The sequence below is a fragment of the Macaca fascicularis genome, chromosome 2, assembly GCF_037993035.2.
Source record: "Macaca fascicularis isolate 582-1 chromosome 2, T2T-MFA8v1.1".
In the NCBI taxonomy this organism is placed as follows: Eukaryota; Metazoa; Chordata; class Mammalia; order Primates; family Cercopithecidae; genus Macaca; species Macaca fascicularis.
Window position 1 is genome coordinate 159,651,016 of NC_088376.1, and position 12,844 is coordinate 159,663,859.

Below are 12,844 nucleotides of genomic sequence, written 5' to 3' on the forward strand. Positions count from 1 at the left end.
TGTTCATTAACTATTTGTAGGGAGACTATAGCCTGCAGCTGATCATAGAAAGTCATCAAATACCAAGGCAACTATCACACAGCCTCTCACATGTTTCTGTTCTCTCTCCACATCTGCTGAGGGCTCAGTTCTTCCAAGTTCAGATTCTCAAAGAGACGAATCTGATATAGCCATTTCATATTAGATTGTATCACCAGCCAGTCTAAGTGACCGCTAACTGGAAGTATAGGGTGGAATTTAGAGTCTGAATCCTATCACCTGTCCCTCTTTTCCTCCAGGGTTTTGCATGATAGAAAAACTAGATCACCAGCCAAACAATAATCCAAATGTCAGCTTTTTTTTTTTTGAGATGGGATCTTGCTCTGTTGCCTGCCCAAGTTGGAGTGCTGTGGTGCTACTACCACCTATTGCAACTTCAATCTCCCCAGCTCAAGCCATCCTCCTGCCTCAGCCTCTCAAGTAGCTGTGACTATAGACATGCACCACTACATTCAGCTAATATTTTTATGTTTTGTAGAGACAAGGTCTTACTATGTTGCCCAGGCTGGCCTCGAACTTCTGAGCTCATGTGATCCTCCCACCTCGGCTTCCCAAAGTGTTGGGATTACACCGTGCCCGGCCCAAATGTCAGTTGTCTTCATGGTTTGTCATGCACCCAAAAACATACCCTTGAAAAGTTTTCTGATGCTGGCCAGTTTGGGGATGGCAGCAGGGTCACGCCTCACTTTCCTGAATTGAAGATAGCTTCCTGGCCTGGCAGGACTGATCAAAATTCCACCCCAGTTCCCACTGCCAATCACAGGCAGAAAAACTAGAAAAGAGAAAGACTGGTGCACTGCAAAGCAGAAGGAAGAGAAAGCCTGGCTGCCTTTCAGTTTAGTGACTATGCAGAATCCCTTGTCTCCAAGTAAAAGCGTGCCCCTGTGAATTTCACAGATCTTAATTGATCCTATTAATCTTTTCTCCTCCCTGTGAATAGGCAGAGGCCAGATATGTTTATTTCTAATATTCCCTGTGATAGAAGTTTTTCATTTTTGGCCTCCCAGTATCTAAACACACTTCCTATTTGGAAAAAATTCCAATAAAGAAGCTTAAGTGTGGACAAATAGCCCCTTTCCCAGATCCCTTGTCTCTAGAATTTGGGCACGGGACCTTCCAATCAGACACTCCTACCTAAGACCTTGATTCTGGAATAACAGAAAGAAGCAAATGGCACTTAGAATCTTTCCAGAGGTGGAAGAGGAAGCAATAAGGGTATGTCCAATGTCCAGTGGTGGCTGTGCCAATGACAGATGCAGTTGGATACTAACCAGATGCTTCCTGTGTATTGATTTGGTCTCTATTTCTGGCTGCTTAATTTCCCATGGCTCCTTTCCAAGTGCCAAGCCTCATTATTCAGCTTTTCCATCAATTTTGTGAGCTATTCAATGTCCTTTCAATAAATTCATTTTCTCTCTAACTAACCAGAGTTAGTCTCCGTTATTTAGGAACCTGGAAATTTGGTTAGTACATACGTCTTTTCGTGTCTTTTCTATGAAGACAAAAAGATAAGAAACAGGAGTGCCCACCTTCAGTTCAGAAGTATCCACTATCCTGACTTTTGTGATAAACATTTCACGGTTTTGCTTTATAGTCTTAGCATCTATGTATGTAGTCAGGGGAATGAGAATAATATGGTAGAAAATATGGCCCCTGTCTGTCAACAGGGCTTCCCTGAAAGAGATGGCAGTGACTCCAGTCTCTAACATTCTTATTATGTCCAGATTAACTATACGATAGCTTCCTGGATGACAATCCTGGTGCAAACCATCCTCTTTCCTACTATCAGGATTCCTCTTTGCTTTTATTATAAAATGCTTATGCATATTTAACATGAGATGTATCTTACATATAAAGTATATGTAAGTTATGAGCATAAAAATGAAATGAACACTCATGAATCCACACCTAACTTAAGAACATCACCAACAATGGTGAAGCTACCTGTGCACTTTTCCTAGATGTCATACCTCTGCCTCTCCTTGTGCTGGTCATTCCTTTGTTTAAAACAATTATGAAATATAACTGACATAAACATAAATATACATGTTGATGAATCATCACGAAAGGAAAACCTACGGAACCACACCCACATGAGGAAATAAAACATTTCCTACTCCCAGAACCCCTCCTCATGCCCTCTCCCAGTCCCTGCTATTTGTCCCCTCTTGGTCATAAAATCCTCTCTCTCCATCAGAGATATCCACTATCCTGACTTTTGTGATAATAATTTTCTTGGCTTTTCTCTACAGTTTTACCACCTATGTCTGTATCCCTAAACAACATCATTTCATTTGGCCTCATTTTGAACTTCAGATGAATGGATCATACTGTATATATTCTTTTGTGCCTTACTTCTGTCATTCAATATTTTGTTTATGAGATTCATCCATGTTGCTGAGTAGAACTGCAGTTTGTTCATTTGCATTGCTGTAAAGTATCCCATCATAGGAATGTACCATGATGTATTTACTTATTTTACTGTGGATAGACGTTGTGTTGTATTCAGTGTGGGGTATGATGAACAATGCTGCTTTGAATATCCAGATGGATGTATCCTAGGAGATCTTTAAGGTCATCGACCTGGCAGTTGAATAACCATCACAGGATATATGTGTCTTCAACTTTACTAGATAATGGCAAATTGTTTCCCAAACTGAATGCATCAATTAACCAACAGCAGTCTGCAGAGCTTCTGCCGCATCACACCCTTGCTAACAATTGGTGTTATCAAACTGTTGAATTTTAGCCCATCTAGAGGATAATTAATGGTATCTCACTGTGGTTATACTTGCATTTCCCTAATTAATAATGAGACTGAGCATATTTGTGTATGTTTATTGACCATTTATATTTTCTTCTGTTAAAGTCTTTGCTCATTTTTTTCCAATATGATTGTCTACTATTGATTTGAAAGAGTTTTCATATATCCTGGAGGCTAATTCTTTATCAATTAGACATGTGGCAAATATCTTCTACTCTCTACCTTGCTTTTTTGCTTATTTCATGCTATCTTTTGGCAAACAAAAGTTCTTTATTTTAATATAGTCAAATGTACGAATCTTCTCATTTATGGTGATATTGATAGTTTTAAAACTCTACACCTTTGAGGTCATATTCTTAGGTATTAATTTCTATTTCTTAAAAAATTAGATATGGGAGTTTTCACTATGTTGCAAATGCCAACACCCGTTCTGCAAATGAGAAGCTAAACCTGGAGCCATGGCAACTTGAGGAAGCTGAACCTCCAGGATCCTTGAAGGGCACACTAAAGATGCCTTCTGGCTTTTAGCAGAGGTATATAAAAGTCCTTCTGAAGGAAAGCATCCCAATGTAGGTCCTTGGAATTTCCGTTGATTTAAATTCAATAAAATAAACTTACAATAAAAAATTACAGGGAGATAAGCCACCATGAGTCAGTGAAAAACAACAACGACAACAACAAAATGATTTAGTCCCCCAGAAACTTCAAATATTGGAATTATCATATAGGGAAAATAAAATAAGTCTGTATAAAATATTTAAGAAAACAAAAGATGAAATACAAAACATAATTTATGTCCACATAAAAACCTGCACATGAATGTTCATAGGAACTTTATTCGTAAGTGCCAAAATTTAGAAGCAACCAAGATGTCCTTCAATTGGTGAATAGGTTAAAAAAAAAAAAAGAAGGTATATCCAGACAACGGGATATTATTCAGTGATTGAAAGAAGTAAGCTATCAAGCCATGAAAGACACAGACAAACCTTAAGTGCATGTTGCTAAGTGAAAAAAAAAAAAAAGAAAAACAACGGAAAGGCAACATCCTGTGTAATTCCAACTATATGGCATTCTGGAAAAAGCAACACTGTAGAGACAATAAAAAATCAATGGTAACTATGGGTGTGGGAGGAGGCTGGTTTGGGATGAATGGGTAAAGCACAAATTTTTAGGGCAGTGAAACTATTATGTACAACGTGCCATGACAGATACATGGTATTATATATTCATAAAAACTCATATAGGCAAGGAACAAGGGATTATTAAAAATGACCAGGCAGATTTGAAAGGTTTGTGTATTGTTTAGGAAGATAATAAAGATACTGATTAATATTAGACTTTAATGAGTTAATGATCCATGCTGTAATTTCTATGGTAACCAATAAAAGAAGAGAAGCAAGATGTACAAATTCCAGTGAGTAGAGGGGGAAGAATTAGTGATTATAAATGCAAAAAAGGAGTGATATGGTTTAGCTCTGTGTCTCTACCCAAATCTCATCTCAAATTGTAATCATCACTTGTTGAGGGAGGGACTGGTGGGAGGTGATTGGACCATGGGGATGGTTTCCCTCATGCTGTTCTAGTGATAGTTGAGTTCTCACAAGGTCTGATGTTTATGTGTGTGTGGCAGTTCCCTCTTTACTCTCTCTCTCTCCTGCTGCCTTGTGGAGAAGGTGCTTGCTTCTCCTTCACTGTCCACCACTGTATTTGTCCCTTCTCACACAGCTATGAAGAAATATCTGAGACTAGGTAATTTATAAAGGAAAGAGGTTTAATGGACACAGTTCTGCATGGCTGGGGAGGCCTCAGGAAACTTACAATCATGTTGGAAAGGGAAGCCAACATACCTTCTTCACATGGCAGTAGGAGAGAGAAATGCAAGCAGGGGACGTGCCAGATGCTTATGAAACCATCAGAGCTTGTGAGTTTCACTCACTATCACAAGAATAGCATAGAGGTAACCACATCCACGATTCAATTACCTCCCACTGGGTCCCTCGCACAACACATGGGGATTATGGGAACTACAATTCAAGATGAGATGTGGGTGGAAACACAGCCTAATTGTATCAGCCATGATTGTAAATTTCCTGAGGCCTCCCAAGCAATGCAGAACTGTGAGTCAATTAAACATCTTTTCTTTATAAATTACCCAGTCTCAGGTAGTTCTTTACAGAGGTGTGAAACTGGACTAATACAGAAGATTGGTACTGGGAGTGGGGCACTGCTATAAAGATACCTGAATATGTTGAAGCAAGTGTGGAACTGGGAAACAGGTAGAGGTCACAACAGTTTGGAGGGCTCAGAAGAAGACATGAAGATATGGGGAAGTTTGGAACTTCCTGAAGAATTGTTAAATGATTTTGACCAAAATGCTGATAGTGACATGGACAATAAAGTCCAGGCTGAGGTGGTCTTAGGTGGAGATGAAGAACTTATTGGGAACTGGAGGAAAGGTCACTCTTGCTATGTATGCTTTAGCAAAGAGACTGACAGCATTTTGCCCCTGCCCTAGAGATCTGTGGAACTTTAAGCTTGAGACAGATGATTTAGGGTATCTGGCAAAGAAATTTCTAAGCACCAAAGCATTCAAGATGTCACACGGCTTTTTCTGAAAGCAAACAGTCATATGCGTTCACAAGGAGATGATCTAAAATTAGAACTTATGTTTAAAAGGGAAGCAGAGCATAAAAGTTTGGAAAATTTGCAGCCTGACAATGCAGTAGAAAACAAAGACCCATTTTCCGGGAGAAATTTGAGCCAGCTGCAGGAATTTGCATAAGTAACAAGGAGATGAATGTTAATAGCTGAGACAATGGGGAAAATGTCTCCAGGGAATCTCAGAGATCTTCAGGACAGCCCCTCCCATCAAAGACCTAGAGGCCTAGGAGGGAAAAATGGTTTCCTGGGCTAGGCAGGCCCAGGGCTCTACTGCTGTGTGCAGCCTCAAGACATGGTTCCCTGTGTCCCAGCCACTCCAGCTCATGGCTAAAAGAGGCCAAGGTACAGCTTGGGCCATTGCTTCAGAGGATGCAAGCCCCAAGCTCTTGCAGCTTTTATGTGGTGTTGGGCCTACAAGTTTGCAGAAGCCAAGAGCTGAGGTTTAGAAACCTACGCCTAGATTTCAGAGGATGTATGGAAATGACTGGATGTCCAGTCAGAAGTCTGCTGCCTGGGCGGAGCCCTCACAGAGAACTTCTACTAGGGCAGCAGAAAAGGGAAATGTGGGGTTGGAGTATCCATACAGAGTGCCCACTGGGGTACTACCTAGTGGATCTGTGAGAATAGGGCCACTGTCCTCCAGACCCCAGAATGGTAGATCCACCAACAGCTTGCACTCTGGACCTGGAAAAGCTGCAGGCATTCAACTCCAGCCCATGAAAGCAGCCTTGGTGGCTGTACCCTGCAGAGCTACAAGGGCAGAGCTGCCCAAAGCCTTAGGAGCCCACCTCTTGAATCGGCATGCACTGGATATGAGACATGGAGTCAAAGGAGATTATTTAAGAGGTTTAATATTTAATGACTACCCAACCAGGTTTCAGACTTGTGTGGGCCCTTTGTTTTGGCCAATTTCTCCCATGTGGAAGGGGAACATTTACCCAATGCCTATACCCCCATTGTATCTTGGAAGTAACTAACTTGTTTTTGATTGTACAGGCTTGCAGGTGATAGGGACTTGCCTTGTCTCAGATCAGACTTTGAACTTGGACTTTTGAGTTAATGCTGGAATGAGTTAAAACTTTGGGAGACTATTGGCAAGGCATGACTGGAACAGCACATGCAAATTCCCTGAGGCAAAAAAGGAGTATTGCTTGATGGAAGACCTAAGATGAGGCCAGTATGACTAGGAGGGGCATGGTGAGTCTGAGGAGGCAGGTAGGCTCTAGCCTATGCAGATTTTTGTATACCACATTAAATATTATATGCTTTATCCTAAGTGTCATCAAAAGCCATTTAAATATCTTTAGGGGGTCGGGTAGAGGAAGGTAGTAGACATTAACAAGCTTGTATGTGAAAAAGATCACTCTGGCTATACTGTAGAGCAGGGGTCCCCAACCCCTGGGCCACAGACTGGTACAGGTCCATGGCCTGTTAGGAATCCAGCCACACAGCAGGAGGTGAGCAGCAGGCAAGTGAGCATTACCACCTGAGCTCCACCTCCTGCCAGATCAACAGCAGCATTATATTCTCAGAGGAACACAAACCTTATCGTGAACCGTGCATACAAGGGATCTAGGTTGCATGCTCCACTTAATGCCTGTTGATCTGAAGTGAAACAGTTTCATTCTGAAACCATTCCCTCTCCAGTACACAGAAAAATTGTCTTCCATGAAACCAGTCCCTGGTGCCAAAAAGGTTGGAGATCGCTGCTATAAAGAACAGCCTGGAATTGGGCTGAAGTGACTGAAAGAAGATACATTGAGTTTTAAATTGACTTCCAACTGAACAGAACTGTATGCACTCCTGCCTCCTCCTACTTTCCCATTAAGTAGATTATATTGAAAAAAAATCAGTCAAATGAATGAAAGAAGCTTTCAGATGAATGATTATTTGGTTTTGTAAAATGGTTCACTTCTTTATTTCTTTTGCAAAGAAATTGTTTTGCCCTCTGATTACAGTGTGCAAGTTGGGCTCACCAACTTGCACTTTAAAAAATTCAGGAAGGCCGGGTGTGGTGGCTCATGCCTGTAATCCCAGCACTTTGGGAGGCTGAGGTGGGTGGATCACCTGAGGTCAGGACTTCAAAACCAGCCTGGCCAACATGGTGAAACCCCGTCTCTACTAAACATACAAAAATTAGCCAGGCATTGGGGCAGGCACCTGTAATCCCAGCCACTTGGAAGGCTGAGGCAGGAGAATCGCCTGAACCCGGGAGGCGGAGGTTGCAGTGAGCTGAGATTGTGCCATCGCACTCCAGTCTGGGGGACAAGAGCAAGACTCTGTCTCCAAAAAAAAAAAAAAAAAGAAAAAAGAAAAAAAAGAAAAAATTCAGGAAAACTGCCTTGTTTTCCTGAACAAGGAACAGAGGCAACAGAATCTCTAAACAATCTGCAACAATGGTGGAAAAGGATGGGACCCTGACAATTGTCAATTTATACCTCTCACTTCATCTCTTGAGGTCTTGAAACTGCTTCTGCAAGAATTGTAACAGTGAGAAAATTATGACTGAAAGAGATCTGATCTAACCAGCCCCCATCTTGCCTTTGCAAATCAAAGAACATGACCAAGGCAAGTCTCAATCATTTTAGGAGGTTTATTTGCCATAGTAAAGGATGCATGCCAGGGAAGCAGGTATATGCTTATCTCCAAAGATTATTTTGAGGGCTTCAGTACTTAAAGGGGAAAGGGTGGATATTGGGGGAAGATAAATTTTTTTTTTTTTTTTTTTTTTGAGATGGAGTCTTGCTCTGTCACCAGGCTGGAGTGCAGCGGTGCAATCTTGGCTCACTGCAACCTCCAACTCCCTGGATCAAGCGATTCTCTTGCCTTGGTCTCCCAAGTAGCTGGGACTACAGGTGTGCATCACCATGCCCAGCTAATTTTTGTATTTTTAGTAAAGATGGGGTTTCACCATACTGGCCAGGCTGGTCTCAAACTCCTGACCTCATGATCCGCCTGCCTGGCCTCCCAAAGTGCTGGGATTACAGGCATGAGCCACTGCACCCAGCTGAAAAATATTTTTAAATTGTGTCAGTAGATAAAAAGACAAAACACTTGCATCCTTTTGAATACACAATTTTCATGTGAGGGGGGTGTGGAGGAAATATTCATGCCTTCATCTGGCTCAGTTAATCTGTATTTTTACATAAGATAACATAGACAATCGGGCAGAGGAAGCAATCAGATATGCATTTGTCTCAGGTGAGCAGAGGGAAAACCTTGAGTTCTGTCCTATGTCTCATACCTGTGAAGACATCAACTTATATTGCCAGGTTGAAATTCAACAGAACTGTTTTAGAGTAAAGATCTTTGGGCCTAAAAGGAATTTACTTGTGGGCAAAATGTGAGGGAAGTATATAGCTTTTATCTTTGTAGCCATCTTATTTAGGAACCAAATGGGAGGCAGGTTTGTGTGACCCAGTTCCCAGCTTGACTTTTCCCTTTGGCTCAGTGAATCTGGCATTTTCCTTTCTCACCTTTAACCTCCAATGCTGCCCTTGGTCATTCCTGGGCTTGGACCAAGCTAACTTTGGGAGAAACTTAGTTTATAGTTTAAGTGATAATAGCCCCTCCCCAAAACTAAACCACTTTTGTAAAACTAATGAAAAGCCACCAGGTTAGAAGGATAAGAGGAGCTTGAATTCTGCTAAGACATAGGCTTCGTTAAGTTAAATAGATTACCAGCCACTATTGCAGAGGTCACAAGATTTGCAGCTCTCCCAATTGTAGAACCTAAGATTGGCCTTTTGAGATAACCTTTCAGGCTTCTGCATTTCGGATGGCCAACGACCCCACTGGGACCTTTGACTCTTGGCTCAACCAGTCCTGTGGCCTCCACCCAGAAGCAGGCTTAGTGCAGGAGGACCATTTTCCACATCCCTATAATTGCATTCCCAACCAATCAGCAGCACCCATTAATTGCATCCCTATAATTGCATTCCCAACCAATCAGCAGCACCCATTCCTCCAGCTTCCTGTTTGCCAAACTGTTTGTGTGTGTGTGTGTGTTTTTTTTGACTACAGCTCTCAGATCTTAGCCAAACTATTCTTGGAAAACCCTAGCCTCTGACTTTTGGGGGAGATTTTGAGTAATAACTCCATCTCATGTCAATTAAACTCTTTATTGCAATGCCATGGTCTCCATGAATTGATTTTGTCTGTGCAGTGAGCAGGAAGAACGTATTGGGTGATTACAGTGTCATGGATTTAAATACCACCACCCCCCTCAGAACTCTGAGAAAAGATAAATGGCTCTAACAGCTTTGAGCTGTCTGAGCTATGTGAGGTATGCAAAAACTTATCAGGCCCAGAGAAACAGGAGTTTGCCTGGGGGCAATTGTTTAGACATTCTGTTCCTCACCTCACCCATTCTGAGCCTCACCCATTATCTTCATGTTCCTGGAATCTGTGATACAAATAATAGTTTATAGCCAATCAATAGCTAATGTAATTTTAATGTAAATTCTTAGTAAACAACTTAGAAATTGCCTCTTTTTCCTTTAAAAACCCACTCATAACTGCTGCTTATCAGAGTGTATATTTATGGTAACTTGAATCTACACTCCCAGGTAGCCATCTTCAACGTTTACGCTTGAATAAACTTCCTTTCAACTAGATTCTTACCTTTTTTATTATTTTAGGTTGACAACCCTCAAATTTATATTTCCAGCCCATTGGACTTCCTTCCCGAACCTCAGGGTCTAAATCTAATTGTCTATCCAGCCTCTCCACTTGGATGTTTAATAAGGATTTCAAATTCAACATATAAAAAACAAAATTCCTGACTTCCGCCTTAAAAATAGTTTCTTACAAGTTGCTCAAAATGCCTTTGACCTCACACTCCAAAACTAATATAGCCACAAATCTTATGATTCTACTTCTAAAATATGCCCAGAATTCATTGTTGTTGTCATCACCTCGATCTCCACCACTCTGGCCCACACCACTATCACTATAGCTGGATTATTGTAATAACTTCCTGATACCACTTCTCACCAACTAATACGAGCATTTTCGTCCGGTTCCCTCAGGGGTCCTTAAGCCCCAGGCTGCGGATAGTACCAGTCCGTGGCCTGTTAGGAACCAGGAGGCACAGCAGGAGGTGAGCAGCAAGCAAGGGAGCATTACCTCCTGAGCTCCGCCTCCCTCAGATCAGCGGTGGCATCACATTCTCAGAGGGGAGCGAACCCTATTGTGAACTGCGCATTGGAGAGATCTAAGTTGTATGCTCCTTATGAGAATCTAATGATAAATGTAATGCCTTTGAATCATCCTGAAACCATCATCCATCCCCCACCACGAAACCGGTCCCTGGTGCCCAAAAAGTTAGGGGCCGCTGCTCTATATAATCCCTGGGAGACCGATGACTTTGTCTCTTTCACTTAGTGCCATGAACTCCAGGGCAACTTTGTGGACGCTCCATAAGTACTTGCTGGAATGAACCCATATATATTTTATACTACCACATATACAGTAATACATTTAAGGAGCTGCTTGGGTGTGTAAAAAATTGCAGGGGACGTTTACAAATAAAGAACCTCCTGAAACAAAGCAATGAATGGAAAGTGGGGTCAGCTGGTTGAAGCAGTGCCCACAAGCTGCTCCAGCTTCCCAAAGCAGACAGGTTTTCCACCTAAGCCAACATCCTTTTATTTTTAGTCACTATATCTATAAATCTACTCCCTTACCCCGCACCTCACTCTCAGCCGACAGCCCAATGGGCTTATCCTCTTCTCGCCCTCACGATGAGCGAGTCCATGTGGTCTCAGGCTGGAAGATGCACTTGAACACCTGCCCAAACCTCACGGACGACACTGGATTCTAGGCCTCCTGGGCTTCTCCACTGTACTAGGAATGTAAAATCAAAAGTCAGAAAGAAAACTTCGGAGGTGGAATCTCCAACCCGGCTACGGGTTGGAAGTAAAGCGCACCTAGCAAAGGGCTGGTCCATGCAGCCTCAAGGATTGATGGGAAGTGAATCCACCGTCAACCGCCCTGATTCAAAATGGCAGGATACCGGAGCGATAGTGTTTAGGTGTGAAGGTAGGGCCATTGAAGAAGGGAGAACGAAAGCACAATTGTTTTGATTCAACATGGAGGCGGTGATTACAGGAGGGCGAATAGCGAGAGACGACGCAACATCCAGCTGGCAGAGGCAGCAGGCCTGGCGAGGGTGGCCACATTGAACTAATCCAAGATGGCGCCGAGGTTGTAACCGGGAGCGCGCAAGAGGCGGGAATTACCCTGATCCAAAATGGCAGTGGCAATTGAGGCAAGCCGAGGGACGGAAGCGCCAGGAGCGTCTTTGCCCTCAGCCAAGATGGCGGCTGCCGTGGACCTGTCCCGGCTCCGCCCCGCGGCCCCGGCCCCGCCTCTCTCTCGTCCCTCCCTCCGCCCCCTCGCCTCGTACAGTCCGGCCAGAGCCGCTCGCGCTGCGAGAGCGGGCTTCGGGCACTTGACATGGCGGCAGCGGCGGCGACTGCAGCGGCGAAGGGGAATGGGGGCGGCGGTGGCAGGGCCGGGGCCGGGGACGCCAGCGGCACGCGGAAGAAGAAGGGCCCGGGGCCCCTGGCCACAGCGTACCTGGTTATCTACAATGTGGTGATGACAGCCGGGTGAGTCTGGGGCTCGGGGAGGCGGGGAGGCGGGGAGGCGGGGAGCCAGCGCGGCCGGGGAGGGAGCGCTGCGGCCAGCGGCGCGGCCCGCCGCAGGCAGTGCATCCCGGGCGGGCGGTGCCCGGGACCCGGCACCTGGTCGCTGAGGGCGGCCGAGCGCTGAATCGGCCCCGGTGGCTGCCCGCGAGCTCCCTCCTGCGCTGGGGGTCGAGCCAAGTTCCCAGGCACTGGGGCGCGGGGACGGCTGCCGGGCGCTGGCTCGCGAGGGCCGCGGGAGAAAAGGTGGGGCTGGCCACAGGTGCGGGGCCCGGGGCGGCGGCCGGATGACCTGCCTCGCGGAGCCCATCCCGGGCGACCAGGCTCGGATGGTGAACGGCGCCAGCCTAGGGAGTGGAGGAGCTGTGGCTGCAGGGTGACCATTCATTTGGGCGGCTGTTTTCAAAATCTGGACTGCGCTTTAATCCGAAAGGTATTGGGAAAGAGTTCAAAGTTTTTGGCCAGCGACATAAGCAGAGCTGAGTTTTAGATGAGTTCAGACTTTCAGGATGGGTTGGGGTGGAGAAGAAGCTGGGGAGTAGAAGGCAGAGTTACTGGGGAGGGGGAGAATAGACCCTCGAAACGGTTTTACCCATCTTCTGTCTCCCTCATTTTAGTCCATCCCTTATCCCGGCGGGTTTTTAGTTCAAGCTCTGCCACTAACTAGCTGTGTGACTTTGGATAAATCATCTTATTTCTCTAGCCTCCGTGTTTTCATCTGTAAAACTGA

At 44.4% G+C, this 12,844-nt stretch overlaps 1 protein-coding gene across 4 annotated transcripts in view; it reads left to right on the forward strand.

Annotated features, from left to right (window-relative positions):
- The first annotated feature begins 11,899 nt into the window (after positions 1-11,899).
- The window catches only part of HACD2 (3-hydroxyacyl-CoA dehydratase 2), a 97,383-nt gene continuing 96,438 nt past the window's right edge, over positions 11,900-12,844 (forward strand). For all 4 annotated transcript variants that reach the window (XR_006696005.2, XM_005547963.4, XM_074033288.1 and 1 more), the window contains exon 1: positions 11,900-12,078. Coding sequence is in view for 3 of the 4 variants with exons in the window: in XM_005547963.4 (XP_005548020.1) it covers positions 11,924-12,078 (155 nt within the window). In the remaining variant the exon portion in view is untranslated. The remainder of the gene's footprint in view (positions 12,079-12,844) is intronic.